At 30.8% G+C, this 23,267-nt stretch overlaps 2 protein-coding genes across 2 annotated transcripts; both read left to right on the top strand.

The window, feature by feature from the left end:
* Window positions 1-1,425: 1,425 nt before the first annotated feature.
* On the top strand, window positions 1,426-6,532 carry LOC106693093 (odorant receptor 83a-like). Its single transcript, XM_053739538.1, has 7 exons — window positions 1,426-1,461; window positions 1,557-1,618; window positions 2,112-2,398; window positions 2,461-3,101; window positions 3,214-3,318; window positions 4,565-4,723; window positions 5,949-6,532. Exons 1-7 carry the CDS (start codon window positions 1,426-1,428, stop codon window positions 6,006-6,008), a joined length of 1,350 nt encoding a protein of 449 aa, XP_053595513.1. The 3' UTR covers window positions 6,009-6,532.
* Window positions 6,533-14,806: 8,274 nt separating this feature from the next.
* LOC103579960 (odorant receptor 13a-like) lies at window positions 14,807-21,332 on the top strand. Its single transcript, XM_008561532.1, has 6 exons — window positions 14,807-14,850; window positions 14,982-15,268; window positions 17,393-18,027; window positions 18,773-18,877; window positions 19,952-20,110; window positions 21,273-21,332. The coding sequence occupies exons 1-6, from the start codon at window positions 14,807-14,809 to the stop codon at window positions 21,330-21,332; spliced, it is 1,290 nt and encodes a 429-aa protein (XP_008559754.1).
* Window positions 21,333-23,267: the final 1,935 nt, after the last annotated feature.

Raw genomic sequence — 23,267 nt, 5'->3', positions numbered from 1 at the left:
GACACTTTTAAAGAACGCTAAGTTCTCTACAATTTTCGATATCATAAAATACAGCTGAGTATTAGAAAGTTAAAAAAAAATCATTTAATTTACGTGTATTTTAAATGAGGAATTACTTAGAATTAAATTAAGAGTTCAAACTTGGCAGAAGTTTTTTTTTCAGCATGACGAACAATATTTTACTTGATGAGCAAAGAAGAAAATTTCACCGGAAACAAAGCACCCTAATATATATTGTGATGTTATTTTTCAAATAGGAGTCAAACCCCAGTGAACATCATAAGCACCAAATGATTTTATTGTAATTACGAGCATGGTAACTCAAGATGAATATTTAAGCTCATGGGAATTAACGATGTTTGATATAGATTTGATTATAGTTATAGTAGAATCCTGGTTAATGAAGATGAGCTTAGAGCCAGCCTCTAGCTCAGCGTCACCAGCTAGCAGATTTAGCTAATGACTAGCTCATCGTTGGCTAATTTTTTTTCAAGAATATTTTTAGTTCACCGATATCTCGGAAGTGAACAATATTTATTATTTACAGATGGTGCTGTACAAGAATGAGATTCTGACTCGCCATTACATCAGATAACATTAGTTACAGATGAAGCTCGATAAAAAATAAAATTCACCTTACCAGTATCTTAAGGTTATTTCGTCGTTAATAGTTACAGATGTAGCTATATAAAAATATAATTGTAACTCACCAGTATCTAATAGATGTCTAGTAATTCTCAGCTATAGATAGAGTTGTTTACAAAATAAATTTCATCTCACCAGTACCTTATAGTTTAACAATTAGTTATTTACAATTAGTTACAAATAGCACTACATCAAATATATATGGACCATCAAATAGTAGTCGACTCCAACAAGCTGTAGCAGCCACGTAGATATCACGCGAGATTCATCATCCCATGGTTCTAAGTTCAACTACCATCGCCAGAATTAGGAAATATCGGGCCAAGCCTCTATCAAGCAGCTACAAAATTATAAAAATAAAATTTTTTGCCCAATAAATAATAATAGAGCATTTATTTATATATTTTAATATTTGCCCTCGGTTAGAACATGATCAATAGGGTCGTTGATTAAATCATTTGACGACTTTTTCAAATCAATTAAATGTTGATACTTTTTTACTTTTTTTTTTAACCATTCTAAATTTGAAACAGATGTTATTTTGAAGCGTTCAAAAACCATTATGGAGAATAAATAATAAACCAGTTGCTATGGACGCCAACTTAATTTTATTTTACAGCTTAACATGTGATATCAATAAGCGTACAAAGGACACTACTACACACAGTGATCACGAGAACGAAACTTGAAATATAATGATAATAATAATATCAATAATTATAAATAAACTTAATTACAAATGAAAGAATAAACATTGCTTTGTCATTTTTAACCCAGAAGATGTGTGTCAAACTAAAAAAACGTTTTATTTTAAAAGTAAGAACTTACTCCAGTTGAGTATTACAATTCTTTATAGAAGAATTGATGCAAACTGTACGACTGTCAAAAATACAATGAAGTAGTGGTTTTAGGAAAACATTGTTTCAACCCCCTCAAATAAATTTTCGCCGAATCGATGCCAGGTAATACTAATGTAAGTCCGTTATAAATGAATTTACCTCATTTTTTATTCACGTAAATTATATTTTCTCAATAATAACTTGTAGACTGTAATTTAGAATTTTATGTATGAAGCATAAAACTACGGAATATATTTTTCTACCCTAAAACCGTTTAGCTAAATTATATGCCTTGTCATGTGTGCGTGAAAAAAATTGTAAAATAAAGAAATAAAGATATCAAATGATGAACTCGGAAGAGAACTTGCTTTATAAAATCAATAGCTAAAGAACAATACGAGACTGGAAAATAAAAATAATTTTCACATTCAGTTATAAAATAAAAACTCGTCACTATGCATTACAAGCTTACAATCAATAGACTCGCTACAATGCTGAGGTGAACAAACCCTATGAAGTTAAATGCGGTCAAAAATAATTTATACCATTAATTGAGTACATTTCTTGAAAGTCCGTTAATTTGAATTTATTTGTTTACATATTTTTTTATTTTAAAACGCATAATAGATTCGATGGGATTTGGCCTGCAGAAACAACGGTTCGAAGTTTTAGATTTTTAAATTCAATTTTTCGTTTGTTCAATCTCACCATACTGGTTTTATTAACATTGATTATGTCAGCCGATGCAATTGCTAACATCAATGAGATATCACTCATTACAGATAACTTATGTTTTTTGATCGGATGTTTCGAAACACTAGCGAAGGGGTTTAAATGTTGCATTGAATATAAAAACATCAAGAAACTGATAAACGATATTTATGAACCGATTGATATAATTAAGAAGAAAAACAGTGAGTTAAACAAAAGCTAATTGTTCGTTTATGACTAATTTATTGAAATCTTAAAATTCCAGATGTTGAAATTATGAAATGGATTACCGAGATAGCGGATTTTGAAAATCGACAATTTTTCACAGTTTTTGGAATGGTTATTCTATTAGCATCAGCACGAATTTTTAGTGCTGACATTAAAAACAGAGAATTTCCAGTACGTATTTTTGTTCCATTTGATGCGTCAGAGCCACCTTATTATCATTTAATGTATGTCGCAATATCTTATGGTATTTTAATTGTCAACTACTCACTTTTCGGAGTTGATATAATGGTCATTGTAATAATGAGATATCTGACTGTCCAATTAGAAATATTAAAAGCAAATTGCAGACATTGTCGCAGTGATCCAATTAAACGTGCTATTAATCTGTCATCAGATCAGAATTCAAAACTATTTGAGCGTAGCGCAATAACAAACGCTCTCATTGATAGTGATAATAATGAAGACATCGAACTAAAGGAGTTCGTAATGTTCGAAGTGCAAGAGAAGAATGTGTATGACGAAGATACTTTTGATTGGAGGTTTAAACACTGTGTTACACAGCATCAGAAAATAATTAATATGTTAAATGTAGTCAACAACTGCTTCAGTTTTTGTGCAGTTGTCCAAATCACAACCAGCACTATATTAGTATGTTTGAATGGATTTCAAATACTTTTAGTAAGTAATAGATTGTATCAAGAGACAGTAAGATTGGCAGAAAGTGAGAATGTCGAATTTGAAATAAATGAAATTTTTCAGGGTAAATAAATTTTCTATCCACTGTTTTCAGAGTTATGGAAATCTTTATCTGTTAATCAGAAGAATTTTGGCAATCATAGTTTTTCTCTTTAAACTATTTGTTTGGTGCTGGTATGGGAATAAAATGAGCGCAGCAGTAAGTTGGAAATATTAATATCGTGTCAATAATAATGATATGGTACACCGTAAAAGAATTCGGCGTAAATTTTTAATACGAATGAAAACCGTCACTCGAAATTTGAAAAAAAAAAAAAATCACTCTATGAAAAACATAGTTCAATGGAGCTTCCATTATTATCCAAACTTCAAATAACTTATATATAGTTGTAAAATATACAATGATATAGTTGTTTCAACTGTGTTATAGTTCAATGAAAAATGACAATAGCGAAAGTAACTTAGTAAAAAGTGCTATAATTATTACAAAAAAATAATGAAGAAAAATCATTAATTATATTCATCGACGACTTAAATGATGCTTTATTAATGAAATTATAATCTTACTATTGCTGAAACATTCATAATTCTCCTGAAGTATAAGTTCTGAGAAATAATATTAATAGTTACCACAACAAAACAAATGCTTACTTAAAACTACTACTTTCAAATAATTTTGTGGACTATGATACAGTTCAAGAAACTAGAAATATTAGTGAAAATGGCTATTTTTTCATTTCCATTCCTTTTTAGTTACTACTAACATGAACTTTTTTCTCAGTGTAAAATTACTACACGGAGAGAAAATTACGGTAACAGTTACAATATATTATGGGAATGGTTCCCATAATATTTAGAAATTATATTAATTTTTTTTTTGTATATTGTAAAACCACTACCATAATATTATAGTTATGTTTACCATAATAAAATAGGAATAGTTACCATAATATATGGGGCTTATTTCCATATACACTTACGAACCATTACAATGTTGTTATAGGATTGGTTACTATTTGATTTTGGGAACTATTCCTATGAGTATGGTAATCATTACCATGATTCTTTCACATGCGATATGGGAACTGTTACCATAATGATAGGAATTGTTCCCATACTTATGGGAATTTTTCCCAGAAAGTATGGGTCTATATCCCATAATCCCAAGTAATCATTACTATAACGGTATGGGATGATATTTCATAAACGTACTAAGAACGGTTACCATAATTTTCTCTCCGTGTAGTAGAGTTTTTAAACAAAATCATAAATACATCATTTATTAAAATTTCAATTATCATTAAATATTACAAAGTATCTATTCTAAATTACCCTGAATTGAATCGCGTTTAATCTGAAAATTTTTTTACTGGTGTCAAATTTTTCATTCTAACAAATAGTTTTATAGCATAAACATTGAATTGTAATATGAAATTGTAAATAAGGCAGAGTCATTGACGAGCAATTTGTGGATGTGCGGTTGGGAAAATGAACACAAGCATGGAATACGTAATACCGTATCAATACCAATGATACTGTCGTTACGGTCATTAGAACTTCGTGCAGTTGGTGTTGTTCCTTTGTCATTACAAACATTTGTTTCTGTAAGACATCTATTGATAAAAAATTATTTTTTAAAAACATCGGTATCGATTATTGAAGTTTTAATGCCAATAAAGTCCATATGGACAGCCTGCTTTTACTAAGAAACTTGATTTATAATCGAAAAGTTAAGGTACTTGTATTTATTCTATTTCAACGAAAATTAATGAATAATACCTATGGAGACTTGATTTTTCATAGGCAATTATTCACTCAGTCGATTTTTAATTTACTCTTTTCAAGCAGTTCTTTATACAATAAAACTTCAAATTCTGATGCTGATGGTTACAAAATACAGTTAAACTCCATTAATTCGGATTCCATTATCTCGGAACATCCTCTCAATCTTGACCCCCATTACAAGCTACGCTGTCTTCCACCCGATACCATCCATTTGTATGTCTCTATCTATATTTATCTATATATCATTTATGTAGATATAAGAATTCCTTTTGAGAAAAAAGGGGCATCCGTTAATTTGGAAATTCCAAAAAATTTTTGCTCCTCCGTCAACTATCCATTCGAGTTGATGGAGCATGACTGTAACTATTTATGATTTAAGTCGGATGAGTAACAAATTATGGAATGGGTCGGTTCCGGAATGAGCCGACAGGTTGCGCTGAATCACAGGAGAACCAGAGGCTAATTCTAGAAAAGACCCATGCCAAATTTGTCACTGGTTGGACAAATATCATACAATATTTTATGCTATCCATGATTCAGAAGTTTAATTTTTAGAGACAATTATCACTAATTGATAATTAACATTCCATCTATATTGCACTGTTGACAAAATTAGCAGAGGTTTATACGTGGTAGACAGAACGCTCAAGTTTCACGAGTCCTTATTAGTAATCTCGAGCATACATGTATACATCATCACATTAACCGGCAAAAGAAATGTTATTCTTTAAAGTACGTATATAACTAAGATCAAACATAATATCTGTAAGTTAGTGGAATAAGAGTATAGATAATGCAATATTGTTTTCTATTATAGTCTCGGATAAAATAATAAAGCGATATAGTGTAGGCATCAGGAATTTATCATATCTCCACCGCCATCAATAGCTTTTAAATTGAACTTCTGAGGCAAGGATTGCAGAAAATGTATAAAAGCGTGTGGCTTTAGGTAACATGTAGAAATGATCTTATCTCTTGCCTCACGACATTATACTGTAAATCTTCTACATGTAAATTAATTAAATATTCTTTTATTTTATGCAGGCTCTTAAAACGTCATACTCAGTGTTAGTACTCCTACTTACCGTTGCTAAGGATCAGTAATCTATTCATTCATACTTTGTACAAACGTGACACTAAAACCATTTTATGAGACTTGTATGAAAATAATTGCACACCTCGAATACGAGGCAGAGACGTTGGGCTTTACTATCGACCTGTCAAGATCAAGTGACTTGTATTAAATTGTTTGTTATTTTTATATTCCACGAACATGTTATGAAAAGCACATTAATATTAAGAGAAAATACTAATTAACAAGGTTGATGTTCTTATTGAGTGGTGGGATACGCATGATTGTAAAGAAAAAAGTATTATCATCACTATTTTTTAGCCCGTAGTACAAAAATAGTGTGTGAACAAGGTATCTCTACAATGACGTAAGAAATTAATGTAATCTTTTTTTACTATCGTCAGAATCATACAGCATCGGTTTCTTTAAAAAATTATTTCGTCATTTGACGGGGTTGTTAGAGATTTAGAATTGATGAAAAATGATTATACGTTACAATCGATCAATAAAGTATAATAAAAGTAATGAAAAAAATTTTTTTTCCAAAAATTTTATTTATAAAATAACTTAAAACAAACTGTACCAACGGAGCTCAATTTCTCGCAGATTCTAGGAAATGATGTACACATGTCGGTTACGCGCCGAGTGCTCTTTTAGTTAAGCTATCCATGCCTCTGCCATATTCTGCTCAACTTATCTACATCTATTGAACCACACTGACCATAATAGAAAAATGATGCACATACGAGGAACAACAAAAAATTATTCAATAGCATAGTACAGTTTTTCTCTAACCATGGTAAAATTCTTGTTTATATAGTTTGTACTGAAATTAAAAATTTCATTAATTATTTATACATGCTGCTTGATTACTTACTTCTTGAATAGGATTAAATTTTTTGATTTCTTGAAACTATTCTGAATTTTTTGTTTGTTGTAACTCGATCTAAGTCGTAAATTATCAAATAGGTATTCTAGGATAAGGTAAACGAAAAAACATTATTAAGTATGGCTTTTAATGGTTTAATCACAATATTTTTATTTGATATTGGAAGGACACTTCAATATATTTCGCTTGCTAGTAGGTAGAACCGAATTTTGGTTATTGTTTAGATGTATGGCTCCACACATTTTTCAAAGTTCCAAGCGCTTGCACATCAAATACCTATAATTAAATCTTTTTCACGTGTTCAGCTACACAGCGGATTAAATTTTCTGTATAAGTTTATGTCTCTAACACTGAATATCTATCCGAATCTTATAACTAATGTGTACAAAATTGGTAAAAATAACACAAAATCACGTAGATTTTCAAAAATAAATTTTTTCTAGTAATAATAATATAATTTATGTAAAGCCGTAAGATGGACGGTGGCAATAGGAAGGTCTATCTAAAAGTTACAAATAATTTTTGAACTCTTGAAATAGTGAAAATCAGCATTTTTGTGCAAAGAAAAAAAAATATCTTGAGTCAAGAAAATATTTTTGAAGACAAACGGTTTCGGGAACCAAGTCAAGATTTTCTTGAGCCAAGAGAATTTGTCTTGGTTAAAAAAAAGTCGTCTTGGTCGGAGAAGATTTCTACTTTATCTGAGAAAATTTAGGTCTCCAAAAAAATTTTCTTGAATCAAGAATATTTATCTACAGTCGAGAATTTCTTTTTTTCTGTGTGTTATTTCAATACTTTTAAGGTGTAAAACAGCTCACCTAACATTTTGTTAGAAGCAGTTTGGACGGTATCCGCCTTCTTTCGCTAGTATAGTGTCTGGCTGAAGCCTACAACATTGTTTTACTCCGGCGCGTACTAGCAAGAGATGTAGTTTAAGGCAAGAGTGCGTTAACACAGCCTTACTGATGAGTCCGTTAACGTACTGAGGACGAAATTACACAAATTATGGCCAACAGGCATATACTTTAAGTTTTGGTGGTTGACTTAAGAGTCAATACATAGAATGAAAAGAAAAATATGTCAAATAGTGCAGTGCAGCACGGAACTAAAAAATTTCAATGAAAAATCCAAAATTTAAGCATTTTTACACCTTTTATATACACTTATACCAGATTGATGCTTATTAAACACCTAATTAAGCAAATGTAATTTCAATCCGCCGACAAATGCTTGCGGTTGAAATTGGTTTTAAAGCTATTAGTCTATTTTTTTAATTTTTGCTTCTAATAAACAGGTGGAGTCACGGTTCTACACAATTACCCAACTTTTTTTTAAACAATTAAACATTGTTAAACAATCCTCTCGGAGGATCCCGTCGGAATGCCTCTTCTTCGTCCGCCTCAATGTCCATTTCGCCCTTCTCTAGTGGGGGTGAACCTTGTCACAGGCTGGGGGTAGCTCCTGACCCCTTAAGCTACAGGCCTCAGAATGCCTACCAAGCAAAAAAATTCGGTATTCAGGAAAGAGTAGCTCCCTAACTGGAAGTCATGGTTAATTCGATGATAGCTTCATGAGAAATAAATCTAAATACAAATTTTAAACTGAGAAACAGACAAGTAAAGCCAGTGTAAAATCTAAATAAATTCTGATGAGTCATCGAGTAAGATGGCGTTACATAGTATTGTTGTGGTTTACCAATTCTATTAGGCGCTGGTGAGGTATGATTCTGTTAACTAAAAGCTGACAAGCTATAAGTTTCAATTGTACTCGGGATTTAGCTTGGCCCAGAATTACTAAGTGTTGGACCAAGCCTCGACTGAGTAACTATAAAATTATTAAAAAAAAATTTGTTACTCAATAAATAATAATAGACTATTTATTTATATATTTTGATATTTACTTTCAGATAAAAGATGATCAATAGGGTCGTTAATTAAATCATTTGATGACTTTTCCAAATCAATTAAGTGTTGATACTTTTTTAATTTTTTTCTGAGCCATTCCAAATTAAAAATTGATGTTATTTTGAAGCGTTCAAAAACCATTATGGAGAATAAATAATAAACCAGTTGCTATGGACGCCAACTTAATTTTATTTTACAGCTTAACTATGTGATATTAATAAGCGTACAAAGGACACAACTACACACAGTGATCAAGAGAACGAAACTTGAAATATAATGATAATAATAATATCAATAATTATAAATAAACTTAATTACAAATGTTGGAATAAACATTGCTTTGTCTTCTTTAACCCAGAAGATGTGTATCAGGCTAAGAAAATGTTTTATTTTTAAAGTAAGAACTTACTTCTGTTAAGTATTACAATTCCTTATAGAAGAGGAGATGTAAACTGTACGACTGTCAGAAATACAATGAAGTAGTGGTGTTAGGAAAACATTGTTTCAACCCCCTCAAATAAATTTCCGCCGGATTGACGCCAGGTAATAACAATGTAAGTCCATTTTAAATAAATTTACCTTACCTTTTATTCGCGTAAATTATATTTTCTCGGTAAAAGCTTGTAAACTGTAATTTTGGATATTATTTATAACGTACAAAAGAACTGTGCATAGTAAATTATATAAAAGATATGATTTCAATGTTTTACTCAGAAGTATAGTATTCTTTTGCTTCAGAAACGTATCGCTAAATTACATGTCTTTTATTGTGTATATACAAAAAATTGTTAAATAAAGTAATAAAAACATTAAGTAACAGACAAGGGAACAAATGGCTATAAAGTTAATACTAGAAAAAAAATACAAAAGTGAATAATAAAAATAACTTTCTCTCTTAAAATGAACCTGTGAAATTCACTGATTCAACCAGTGGACTAAGATGATCGCTTAGCTCACTCATTGAATCAGTGAATTCCACTTAATTTTATTTATTATAAACGTTTATTTAAAAACAAAGTGAACTAAAATAGTCTTAATAACAATTACTTATGATTATAAATTATTCAGTTAACATTTAATTTTAAAATGTTATTCTGGATTGAGGTTAGCTCTTAAGTTATTTAAGTAACCTCAAAGTTATTTATTTTCATGCTCTGTAAAAATTTTTTCATATAATTATTATTGTGATATAAAACTTAGTTGATATATTACATAAAGATAATAAATAAATATTAATAACTTATTGAAATAATAAAATACTTAAATACACTCATGTACAGGATGCTGCTGTACCCGCGCGCTTACATATTTTTAGTTCACTGGTTCAACCAGTGACTAAAAGTTCACTGGTTGAATCAATGGAATTTCACTGATTCATTTTAAGAGAGTTTACTTATAGTTATAAAAGAAATACTCGTCTCTATGCATTATAACTTAATTAGTAACTAACATTAAGGTGATAATTTCTAATTTGAAAAAGTTAACTTTAAATGCTATACGGTGATTATCTACATCAGTGAAATATCAACTGTGTTGTTGATTTGGTTAGTAGGCATCTGAACAATTTCGATTCTATGTTGACAGAAGTATTTATTTTTATATCAATAATTTCACCGCAAAGTCTTGTTAAATGCATTGAAGTCACTGTAAGTATTGCTTTCGTGACGAGCGCGTTAGGCTGAGAAAGAGAGAGAGAGTACACGAGAAGATATCCACTAGAGCGGGAAGAATAGCTCGAAGTTCGCCGCTAGGTGGACGCCGCGCTGGCTGAGTTTCTCCAAGGTGATCAGTTGTACTAGAGTGTTTATAAGCGATATCTCAGCCCCGCTTAGTCAATCCAGCTCTCGACCTGAGTACCATCGGATCAGGCTGACACTACACATAGAAGAACCAGGTATTGGCTCTTCTATATTTGAACTACGTCGTTATTAAACGGCTGTAGAAAGGTATAGATACCCTGTCGCGTTTGCTGATGAAAATGTAGGCCGATTAGTGCGTGGAGGAGTGTATTTCCTTCTCCATACAATCTAGGACGAGACTCTGAAACTTGTCGTATCACTTTTGGAGAAGACGAGTCTCGGACATTTTTATACAACACGGGCTTCACCCGGTTGTTAGTTGGGGAGGCGCGGAGGTTAAATAGTATCTGTAGAATCGTATTCGCGAGTACATTTGTAAACTGTGGAGTTTTATTGGGAAAAGAAACGCGTCTCGTCACACCGTATAATTTAAGTTAATCATTATTGCGTTTATTTAATTGAATAATTGTTAAATTTTGCTGAGATTAAAATATTATATAAAAACGTTTGCTTCTGTTTAACTGTAATTTATTCAAAATTAATGATTTATCCAGCCTACCGAATATTATAAATAAAATTATATTTGAATTGACAATACTGGTTGTTTATCTGTTAATCCGTCCGTATAAATACCTTGTATTTTAAAACAAAATAAATAAGAAATTGCCTGAATTACGCGACCCTCACCGAAACCCTGGAACCGGCGAGCTAAGGGGACTAATTGTTAGATGTTAATTGGTTTTTATAAACTTCCATAACGTCACAAAGCTATGATAACATACTTACAGTAACGAGTTGCAAAATAAAATAAATTTTTATTGTATAAGAAAATAAAACCGAAAAACGGTTGACTCTGTGGGCCAACCTCAAAACTTCCATCTGTTTTTGAACTCTCTTAGCTTGAAAATGTTATTATTTGTCAATTTTTAGGCTCTGTGAGCTCAAAAAACGGTTGGACTGAAAGAAGATGCATTCCACTGAAAAAAGGTAATTTTTATCCGATAATATCTTTGAAACGAATTAATTGATTTGCACGGTCTTCAAAGTAATTGATAGAGCTTTTTGACACTTAAATTTGATTAAATTTTGAAATAAATTGGTAGCGCAAATTTTGAGTTATGCAACAAAAAAGACAAAGAATAATTTTTTTGAATTTTTATTTTTTGAATAACTTGGAAACTGCTTGACCGATCAGCTTTAAAATCAATTCAGTTCTAAGTTCTTGAAAGCTCTTCCGATTACTGCCAAGTACGTTCAAATTGGTTGATTCGTTCCAAAGATATCGTCGGTCAAACGTGTTCATATAGATGTAACATCCACACACATACATACCATGAAAATGGTCAGAATATCTTCTTCACATGTCAAAACCTCAAGATCTGATGAAAACTTGATTTTCGAATTTTCAATTATCATAACAGGAAGTTAAAAAAAGTTTCTAAGGCGGAGACATCAGGTAAGTGGCTGCTTATTTCCAGATTATCGATTACATGATTATAAGTCTTGTCAATCCTTCATTTAATCCTTCATTTACGATGTTAAGCATTTACCAATGAACAATTTGAATTTTCTTAGAAAATTAAAGAATACCAGTAATTTCAAATAAAGTTTCTCCATATTCTGAAAGATAACAATATTAGTTATGCATAGCTAACCCAACAAGATAAAGTTATAATTATTACGCAAGTTTCTCGCAAGAACTTAGTGCATCACCACACGGAAAGAAAATTATAGGAAGTATTCCTATGTATTATGGGAATGGTTCCCATAATGGTATAGGAATTGTACCCATACTATTATAGGAACGGTTCCTATGTATTATAGGAACCATCCCTATACCATTATCGGAACCATTCCCATAATATTACAGGAACAGTTCCTATACCATTATGGGAACCATTCCTATAATATTATAGGAATGGTTCCTATGATTTATAGGAATCGTTCCTATGGTTTATAGGAATCGTTCCTATGGTTTATAGGAATCGTTCCTATATATTATGGGAATGATTTCCATAATATTATAGGAAGTGTTCCCATAATTTTTTTTCCGTGTACAGCTGTTCATTAGCAATATATCTGGAATAAACTTGCATTATTTTTTAGAGAACATGTCACATATCGAGTGTTACACACCACAGATGAAGGACCTCAATTCGCAGATTATCATACTCACATTCGGCTACATATGGTGTCATACTTACGAAGTATCCTACTTATCAACATTGGCGTGAGACATGCGTACATAACATATGATAAAACACGATATCCGATTTCAAAAGTGGAGTCAGCCCTCATTCACGGTTCGGCAGCTAATTCTAGCCTAGTTTTTAATCATCTTGAATTATCTATATCATACTATATACTATTTTGTAAGTCTTGCATAAGACACAATTGCAGACCTCGAACGCGGAGTGGAGAGGTTGTGCTTTTAAACCAACTTGTCCAGGTCACGCGATTTTCTCACATGAAACTGAATATAATATTTTTATAAAAGTTTTATAATATATATTTTAAAAAAGTTCAATAAAAAAAATTTATTGTAGACGTCTATTAGTCTGTGGTTTAAAAACAGGTCGTGGTACGGATATCTCGAATACGAATTGGCGAAACAACTTAATTTTTTCTTTCACAATTTTCAAAACTATGCAGCGAAGTTTCCTTTCAAAAATCTCTACCGTAGTCCTTTTCGTTTTTTAATTTCCCGCTGAAAAAATTGTAAATTTTTACAAATTCGGTGTTATTATTTTTACCCCGATTAACCGATCAAAATGGTTCTTGCGGCAATTGAAAGAGTTTGTTAGCCGTCAACATTCCTCAAAATTTCAGATCGCTTGATCGATTTCAAACTCTAATCAGCTCTAGAACTCAATAAAACGCTTCGATTGCTGCCTCAGTCATCTTAATTGGTTAATTTGTTTGGGGGATATTGATGTAGAAAAAAATGTAATAAGTGCCTCGAAACGCTTATGATGCTTTTAAGCAATAGAGAAAACTATATAATTTAATTCATTGATTTTAATAACAAACTCAATAATCAATTCAACTCGGTTTTAAATATGAAATTGAGAATAGTAATATTCATAAATTTGTTCAAAATAGGACAAAAGTAAAGTGATCTAATGGTTAAAAGCTGCAAAAAGTAAAAAATTTTGGTGTAAAAATTTTTACAACATTCCATGTCACTCATTATAATTTCACACCTCAAACGCTATAGCAGGAGAGGCTGTGATTTATTTTAATCAATAAGCAACAAAGGATTTGAACATTTTCAACTACTTAATCAATAGTTTTATTAAATTTTTTAGATATTAAATAATATTTTGAACATTTGAATATTATTGTGATTATTTTTCTTAATTCAAAATTATTATAAATTACACATTAAACATTTGGCAATGTAAAAATTTTTAATTCACACCGCCTAAATTTAACACAATATTTGATTTAATTTTCACACCAAAATTTTTACACCGAGTCATTTACACTACACCGAGTCCAAAATTTTTTTACAGTGTATGTACCCGATATCTAAGTCGAAAATCCAAGCCACCCTGTTAGAATATATTTTACCCAAAATTAATATTGTTGTTTTACATTCGTTGGTTGTATAAAATGCATTTAAAGTTTTCAAACTGTATACTTTCTGTGATAACAATGAAATACACTTAATGAAAAAAAGCCATTGGTTTATTCTATTAAACCCAGAAACTGACAGCTAAAGCGTCTTCATTTCTCAGAGAAAAGTTAATGTAAACTGTGCGACTATAAAAAGTATAATGAAGTGGTGGTGTGAAGAAAAAACTGCTTCAACCCCTCTTGGGTTTGTTTGCACCGTATCGACGGCAAATAAGAACAATGCAAATCTATTTTAAATACATTAACCTTAGTTTTTATTCACGCAAATGATATTTTCTCGGTAAGAAATTATAGACTATAATTGGAAAATCGATTTCCTAGTTATAAAGCAGAACTACGTATAATAAATTGGATGATAATGATATAATGACAACCCTTTACGAAAAAAAAATTTTATTCTTATTCACGAAGTCGATTAACTAAATAACATATGTCTTTCTTGTATGCATGAATAACGTTGTAGAGTAAAAAGTTAAAAAAAATTAAAAGTAACATACTCAGAAACAGAATACTTTTTTAAATTAATAAGGGAAAAAAAATACAAGAGTCGATAATAAGAGCAACTGCTACATTCGTTTATAAAAAAAAAAAATCTCATTATGCATCATAAGCTTAATATAAATAGAGTTTCTGCTATACTGAGGTGAACCAACACTATAAAGTTAAATACATTAAATCATATTTTATATTTTTATTTTAACATATTTTTTAGAAGTCTATTAATTTCAATTTATTGAATTTGTTTATTTTTTTTTATTTCAAAACGCATAATAGATTCGATGGAATTTGGCCCGTAGAAACAACGGTTACAAGTTTCAAAATTTTAAATTTGCTTTTTCGTTTGTTCAATCTCACCATAGTTGTGTTATTAACATTGATTATGTCAGCCGATGCAATTGTTAACATCAATGAGATATCACTCATTACAGATAATTTATGTTTCTTGATCGGATGTTTCGAAACACTAGCGAAGGGATTTAAATGTTGCATTGAATATAAAACGATCATTCAACTGATAAACGATATTTATGAACCAATAGACATAATTAAGAAGAGAAAAAGTGAGTTATAGTCAACTGGCTTTACTCTTTCGCGTTCTGAGAACTAATTTTCTAACCGGATATTTTTATATAAAAAAATTATAAAACTAGTTGATCCTGCGGGCCAGCCTCGGAACACTCAGCGGCGAGCTTCTTCAGCTCGAAAGCATTATAGTCAATATTTTCGAGCTTGACTATACCTTTAAGTACAGCAGTATTTTTGAGCACTTCGAACTCGAAAAAAGTGACGCTTCGTTTTAATCTCCGAGGATTCGAAAACTTGCGTGCCAAATTAGTTTTGAATTTGATCAGAGCATTACTATATACAATTTCTGAGAAAAATAGTGATTTTTCCAATGTGGTGTTGCGTACAGTTTTACTGATTTTTTCCCCACGCAATTTAGCTTGCCGGAGGCCGAGGAGCTTCGGGAAAAGCGAGGGTGGAAAAAGAAGTGGTAGTAATTTGCAGGAAAGATTGATTTTAAAAGAGAATATAAAACCTGCCTTCCTTTATTTAACAAATATTTTATGTGTACATATTATGAACAATAACTAATTGATATATAGATAAAAGAACAGATAAAAATAATTATGTCTTCTAAGGAAATAAATAATAGCAAAAAGTACAGCAAATAATTTTGTAACATCACTTTTTAAACATGATAAGTGAAATAAGTGAATGTTCACGAATTCTGAGTGCCAATCGAACCACTTTCCGAAATTAGTTACTATATAGTACTTATTTTCACTGATTCATGTTTAAAAAGCAAATATAGGAATTTCTTCGTCAATGAAATGATACAAAAATTATTAATGCTGAAAAATATGACAATATTTACGTCAATAATAATGATGAATATAATAATAATATTAACAACTATTACAATAATCATAAGAACATCATAATAACAATTATAGTCCTAATTTGCGGGAATTTATCCGACTCGCGATACAAAATTTACCCGACGAAGTATCAGGAGCAAAGAAGGTGACGAAAGTTCTGACTACCGTGCTCGCAAGAGCGGGCACGAAGCCCACTTAAGTTTTTTTTTTTTGTTGAATGATATACTACCCTTTGAGTTTTAAGGTGTTCTGGTTAATCAAACCCCATCAAAATTTAGAACAATTCACTCTCTAAATCTGAAACAGTGAAAACCACTGAAAAACAGTGTATATGCACTATTTTACAGCTATAAGTTTACCACTTGGTATACTTATAACTGTGAAACAGTGAATAGCCACTGTTTCAGATTTAGAGAGCAGGGTCGTGTAGATCCCGTGAGGGGGGGCCTGTAACAAAGGAGCCTATTAAATGGTTTATAATAAATGGAAAAAATTTTTAACATTCTAAATCTGAAACAGTGAAAACTATTGAAAAGTTGTGTATATACACTGTTTCAGATTTAGAGAGCACTATTAAGCTAATGAGAACCCGGGTTAAAATATCTAGCCTCAATCTAACCTCATCGAACCCAAGTAAGCCTCAATCCAGCCTCACTGAGTAAAAAAAGCATTGTGAGCCTTGAATGATGTTCAAAAAGCCTTAATGAGCCTCAAATAATGCTCACAGAACCTCAATGAGTCTAAAATGGTGATCAAAGAGCCTCAAACAATACGAATCGAATTTAAATTACATAGTCGAAACTAGGTTCATTTGAGGCTCATCGAGGCTTATTACGGACCTTTGAGCATCATTCAATGCTCAATGAGGCTTTTTTAACATCATTTGAGGCTCATTAAGGCTTTTTTTACTCGGTGTGGCTAGATTGAGGTTTATTTGGGTTCGATAAGGCTAGATTGAGGCTAGATATTTTAACCCGGGAAATTGCAAAGTTCTATTCGGTTCGCGAAATTTTTATCTTCATAATAGTTATAATTTTCATTGGTCTAATTTATTTCACATTCACTTTTCCTATAAAAATAAAATGGTATGAGTGTCTTATCTTTGATTAGTTATTTTGTCAGTGTTACATTCGGTTCTGGGATTTCACATTTATCTTAATGAATTCTGAAAATATTCCTTTTTGTTCTTATTTAAAAATATCCTGTTCAAGAATTGGTTTGACGAGAGTAAAGTCAGTAAACTAGTTCAATAAGAGCTAATCGTTAATTTATAATTAATTTATCATTACTTAAAAATTTTAGACGTTGAAGTTATGAAATGGATCACCAAATTATCGCATTTTGAGCACCGACAATTTTTGACACTCTTTGGAATTGTTTTTACATTAGTATTAGCACGAATTTTTAGTGCTGACTTTAAAAATCGAGAATTTCCAGTACGTATTCTTGTTCCATTTAATGCATCAGAGACACCTTATTATCACCTAGTGTATGCTGGAATATCTTATGCTATTTTGCTTGTTGACTACTCACTATTCGGTGTTGACGTGATGGTCATTGTATTAATGAGATATATAACTGTCCAATTAGATATATTAATAGCAAATTGCAGGCATTGTCACAATAGTTCTATTAGAAGTGTTATCAACTTGCCATTAAATAAAAATCCAAAAACATTCGAACGGATAAAAAATGCTCCTGATGATGATAATAATAATGAGAGCAATCAAATAAAGAACTTTGTTATGTTTGAAATGCAAGAAAATAGTGTGTTTGATAAAAATAATTTTGATTGGAGATTTAAACACTGTGTTATACACCACCAGAAAGTAATTGATATTTTGAATGTAACCAATGACTGCTTCAGTTTCTGCGTGGTCGTTCAAATTTTGACCAGTACTATATTAATATGTTTGAATGGATTTCAAATCATTCTAGTAAGTGGTACCCTATCTAAAAAAGTTTTCCTATCCATGGGAATCTAGCCTAGATTCTATGTGGGTTCCCATATGGCGTTGTCGGATAGATTCCCATATGTTTTCCTGAAGAAATCTATCATAGATTCCAAAATAGACTATCATATGGGTGCCTATTGAAATTTACATCATGCCGAATCCATATAGGAATCTAGCATAGATACCAATGGGAATTTTTACCTTTATTTCCCATGGAAACTTACTTACTTTCTACAAATTTTTGTGATTCACCGCATTGGTATTTTGATTAATCGCTTAGCGATGATATTTTTTAACACTTGCACTTTCCAAATGGATTTTTGCACCAAAATTTAGATACCGAGATTTTCCGATAGAATGGTCTTATTTCTATATAGGAACCTATAGTAAGGGCAACGATCCATGTATATTTTCTATGCAATTTTTTACATAGAAATCCTGGTACCCACCGTTTTCTATAAGGACTTCTAATATGGAAATTCAGGTCCATATACTCTGCTACATAAATTTCTTTATAAGTCCATGATTTCCTATGCTGATTTGCATGAATTCCTATATAAATTCATACTTTCCTACATCAATTTCTATGGATTTCCATACAATTCTAAATGAATTGTTTCGATAGGCTAACCTCAATCCCTTCTAAACTTCAAGAGAAATTTTTTTCAGTATTATATTAATTGTTTTTTTTTTTTTTTTTTTTTTTTTTTTGAAACAATGTTTTCAGGGTAATGAAAGTCTCCATCTGTTAATGAGAAGATTTTTAGCAATTACAGTAGTTTTAATACAATTATTGTTTTGGTGCTGGTATGGGAATAAAATGAGTTCAGCAGTAAGTTAAAATTATTTATTTCGAATAAATTATAATGATACGGGGTAAAAAATTGGATTTTCGAAGTTTTTTTTTAGCAGAGTGATATCGGCTGATGTGGATTTTATTTCAATCTACATCAACTCTAATTCGAAATATCAAGAATTAAACATACACGGAAAAAAAAATATTGTGCTCACCACTCAACGGTATCGTGATATTCACTCTCCTCGGTTGGTTATACGTTATATACGGAAAGTCTTGGTCTATTGGATCGTGATTATCGCGATCCAGGTGGATCCCGAAATTATAAAATCATTTGAGGAAATCATAAAAACATTTGAGGTTAAAATAGATGAATTTTTAACGTTAACTTCATTACAATTTTATTTTTAGTTAGAATTAATGATTACTTGTTAATAATTCTAATAAGTGCAATAAAAAATTATCATTTAATATCAAGAAATGTAATCAAGTAATAGAATATGCGTAAGTAATTGATGTAAATTTTTTATTAAATAATTTTGTTATGAGTGGTGGCGCTTGAGAAGTAGGTCGCGATAATCACGATCCGTTTTGGTATGATATGAATACGTTAACTGACGATCACTATACATTTAAGTATATTCACAATCCGTAGGATCATTATAATAAGTATCTAGTGTTTCATTCATATTGATATATATATATATATATATATATATATATATATATATATATATATATCGTGAAAATCAAGTAACAATTGATTACTAATCACGATACAACTGTCGCTCTCCGTTGGTGAGCGATAAGCGCAATATTTTTTTTTCCGTGTGATATCATTTATTTTAATTTTTGAGATGTTTATTCATATTTCAGTCATTCAATCCACTAATTTTTAATCCTTGCAATTCTTTAAGCGGAATTTCTTGATAAATCGTTTAAATAAACTTTCCTTCCGAAATGCATTGTAAAAGATCAACCACTCTCCGTTTACGTTAAATTTAACCCTCACTTAATCAGATAGTTTTTTACTGTGTATAATTTGTAAATGCAGCTAATAGCTCTATTACTGTATAAATATAATAATATGAATTGAAAATTATTAATAAGGCAGAGTCATTAACGATTAACCTGTGGATGTGTGGTTGGGAAAATGAATACAAGTATGGAATACGGAATACCGTATCAATACCAATGATACTGTCATTACAGTCATTTGAACTTCGCGCTCTTGGTCTTGTTCCTTTATCACTACAAACATTTGTTTCTGTAAGACATTTATTAGTAAAAAATGATTTTTTAAAAAAATGTCTGTATTGAAGCTTGAAGTTTTAATGCCAATTAAATCAATTTTAATAGACCGGCCCCGGTGGACTCAATGTTACGGTATGAGTACGGTATATTACCGTAGAATACCCTACTAGGGACACATACCGTAATATTACCGTGATTTAGTGGAATCCTACCATTGCATGATTGTACGGCAGATCTACCGTAAGTTTTGGTACTTTCACCGAAATATTACTGTAAGTCTACGGTTATATTAGATCCACCAGGGCCACTTCCACTGAATACCTTAAAAGATTAAAGTAAGGATAACTTTTCACATTTTATTTGAAACAAAATCAAGGAATAAACACAATATAGTAACTCGATTTTACATTGATAGTTAACTACTGAATTGGTTTTGAATTTATTCGTCTTAGATAGCTCTATTTACATTAAAACTATGAGTTTCGATACTAATGATTATATAAAGTTTACAAAACTTAGTGGCTTGGGATAAAATGCAATAACATTCTCTGCCCGCGTAAAAAGAATTTGTTCCAAAAAGATTCCAAAAAAAAAAACTTGGACATGTATAGCACCTCTAAATTTGGGACATTGTAACTGGAATTAAAGTCAGATTAATGGTGGGTCAAGCATGAATGGGCCTATTGCAAGCAATTTCGGCTTTTTATTGGCAGGTGAGCAGACAAGTATCCTGCAATTAGTCGCCCGATCAATTAATTTGCTGGCTAACTACACCAAATTACCGCCTTTTATAGTCAATAGTAAAATTTTTTTAGGCAGCCATCATACACTGCCGAATCTCTACGGAAGAATCAGAGACCTACAAAGAAGTTTTCGAGGTTTCTTGAGTTAAAATAATTCATTTTAAACTAATAAAATAACGATTCGACGTAATATTAAGTTCAAATTGTTCCTTGATAAATTCTCTATATGCTCGTATATAATTTGACCTATTTTGGTGTAATTAAAAGAGCATTCTACACATCAAACTTTATTAGAATCTTTTTAAAACGATTTTTTTTACACGGACAGAGAATTGATCATTGATGACCATGGCGTTATTTATCTCTTGTCAGATAATAATATATTTTTAATCTACATTATATAAGCAAATTGAATATTTTTTTACTTTATGCAGGCTATTAAAACATCATACTCAGTATTAATACTTTTACTTACCGTAGCCACGGAGCAGTGATCTATTCATTTAAACTTTATAGAGTAATATTAGCACTAGAAAAAGTCAACATCACGTTATGCATAAAAATAATTTAATATTAATGTGAAATTAAAATGTATAGAAAAATAAAGTATTAAATTGTATGGATTATTGACTAACTTTCAGACAAAAGTCAGATGAGTGTAAAAAAATATGTAGTTACAGATAGAAAGAAAAAATTGAATTGGTTGGAATGTCTTTTAAAAATTTTAACTATTTTGATCACGTTTAATTATACTCAGTCATTAGAGAATAAATCATTTCAAAATCTAAAGAGGAATGTAAGTAAAAAACCACTGATGATTTTTTTTATCGAAAAGAGGGAGTATTAATGATATTAGAACACTAGGACATGTTGACGTAGGAGTTGGAAAGAAATAGTCCGCTGGGAAATTTAAAACTGCTGAAGAAATGAATACATAGACACACATCCAGGTAAATATGGACCAATAATAAATGATAACAGTACACGATGAAAAAAAAGTGGTGATACATCATATGTTCTCCCATCTCATAAAGTAACTATTTCCTTCCTTACATTTTAAAGATTCTCATTCTTTAATGTTAACTTCTCTTCTCGAAGATGGCAAGCATTCTTATCCGTGATGATAATCATTACTATCTTATAGGATCTGTAAAAAGCGAAATTCACAAGTTTTTCAAATATAAGAAATATTACAATCTAAGGTACTCACGGATAATAAGGCCTATCGAGTAATTAGCTCTAAGTGACAGAAATGACATTTAAAATAATAGTTTCCGCTAAAGACTACTCTAGTAGAAGGGTCTTTCATAGAGATCTTACGACAAATTCATAGAGTCCCAATACCACGTTCTCTGTCTTCTATATTTCATCATCCGTCATATGCTGTCGTAGCACAGAAGAAATTATAAAAAACAATCTAGTCTTCTGACTCTTAAAAAGTATTGTTGCTAAATTTAAGTGATGATTCATCTCTAATACCAATTTTATTAAGTATAGTTAAACTATTCCAGTTTGTTTAACCCGTAGGCCTTATTACCCTACCGTAGTAGAATATGGCCTATTCCTATGGTTCTTGTAAAAGTATAATTTTTTGTTTGTTTATGGTAAAAATTACCATTACTTCATTACATTCTATGGCTAATGTATTGAAATAAAGATTAATGATACACTTCGAAAATTAAATGCAATATTTTCAATTCTATTCAAAATCTTCCTTAACTAGGCCTTATTACCCGCCAGTACCTTAGATAGTAACTATAACTATCAGAAATAGTACTCTCTAAATATGAATAAGTAAAATAAGTGAATACTCACTAATTCGGATTGCCAATCAAACCATTTTTTGAAATTTCACTCTGAATTAGTAAATATTCAATTATTTTCACTTATTCATGTTTGGAGAGTAAATATCATTACACAAGAAACGAATAGTTAACATAAAAGCATGACAATGATTATCATAAATAATTTGATAATCATTCGCTATTGCAAAATGGTAATAGTTAATTTTTTTTCCAGCATTTACAATACGGCTACAAATAAGAGAGAGCTCTTCGTGGTGTTTTCAAAGTCTGAGGTCAGAGTCATCACTGAAATGGAAAGAAAGGACACATCTCGATGATTAGACAACATCAAAACCTAGCAACTTTGTTTCTAGGCAGTATAACAAACCGAAATCAGAAAGAAACTAAAGCAAAATTGAACATCCGATTCTATCAATCGGCTTATAAATAATGACTATTTTATTTGTGTATCAAACGATCGATATTGATGTACAATGTTCTCTCTAAATATGAAATAGTAAAAATTAGTGAATGTTCACTTATTCATGTTTAGAGAATTAGTATTTGATAATTGTATATTTATCCAATAGCACCAGCAATGACAATTTTATTATTAATAAGCTGCTATCATTGTTAAGACTAACC

This window comes from Microplitis demolitor, chromosome 5, assembly GCF_026212275.2.
Source record: "Microplitis demolitor isolate Queensland-Clemson2020A chromosome 5, iyMicDemo2.1a, whole genome shotgun sequence".
Classification (NCBI taxonomy): Eukaryota; Metazoa; Arthropoda; class Insecta; order Hymenoptera; family Braconidae; genus Microplitis; species Microplitis demolitor.
The sequence above is the reverse complement of the archived record's forward strand: the minus strand, read 5'-3'. Positions and strand labels throughout refer to the sequence as shown.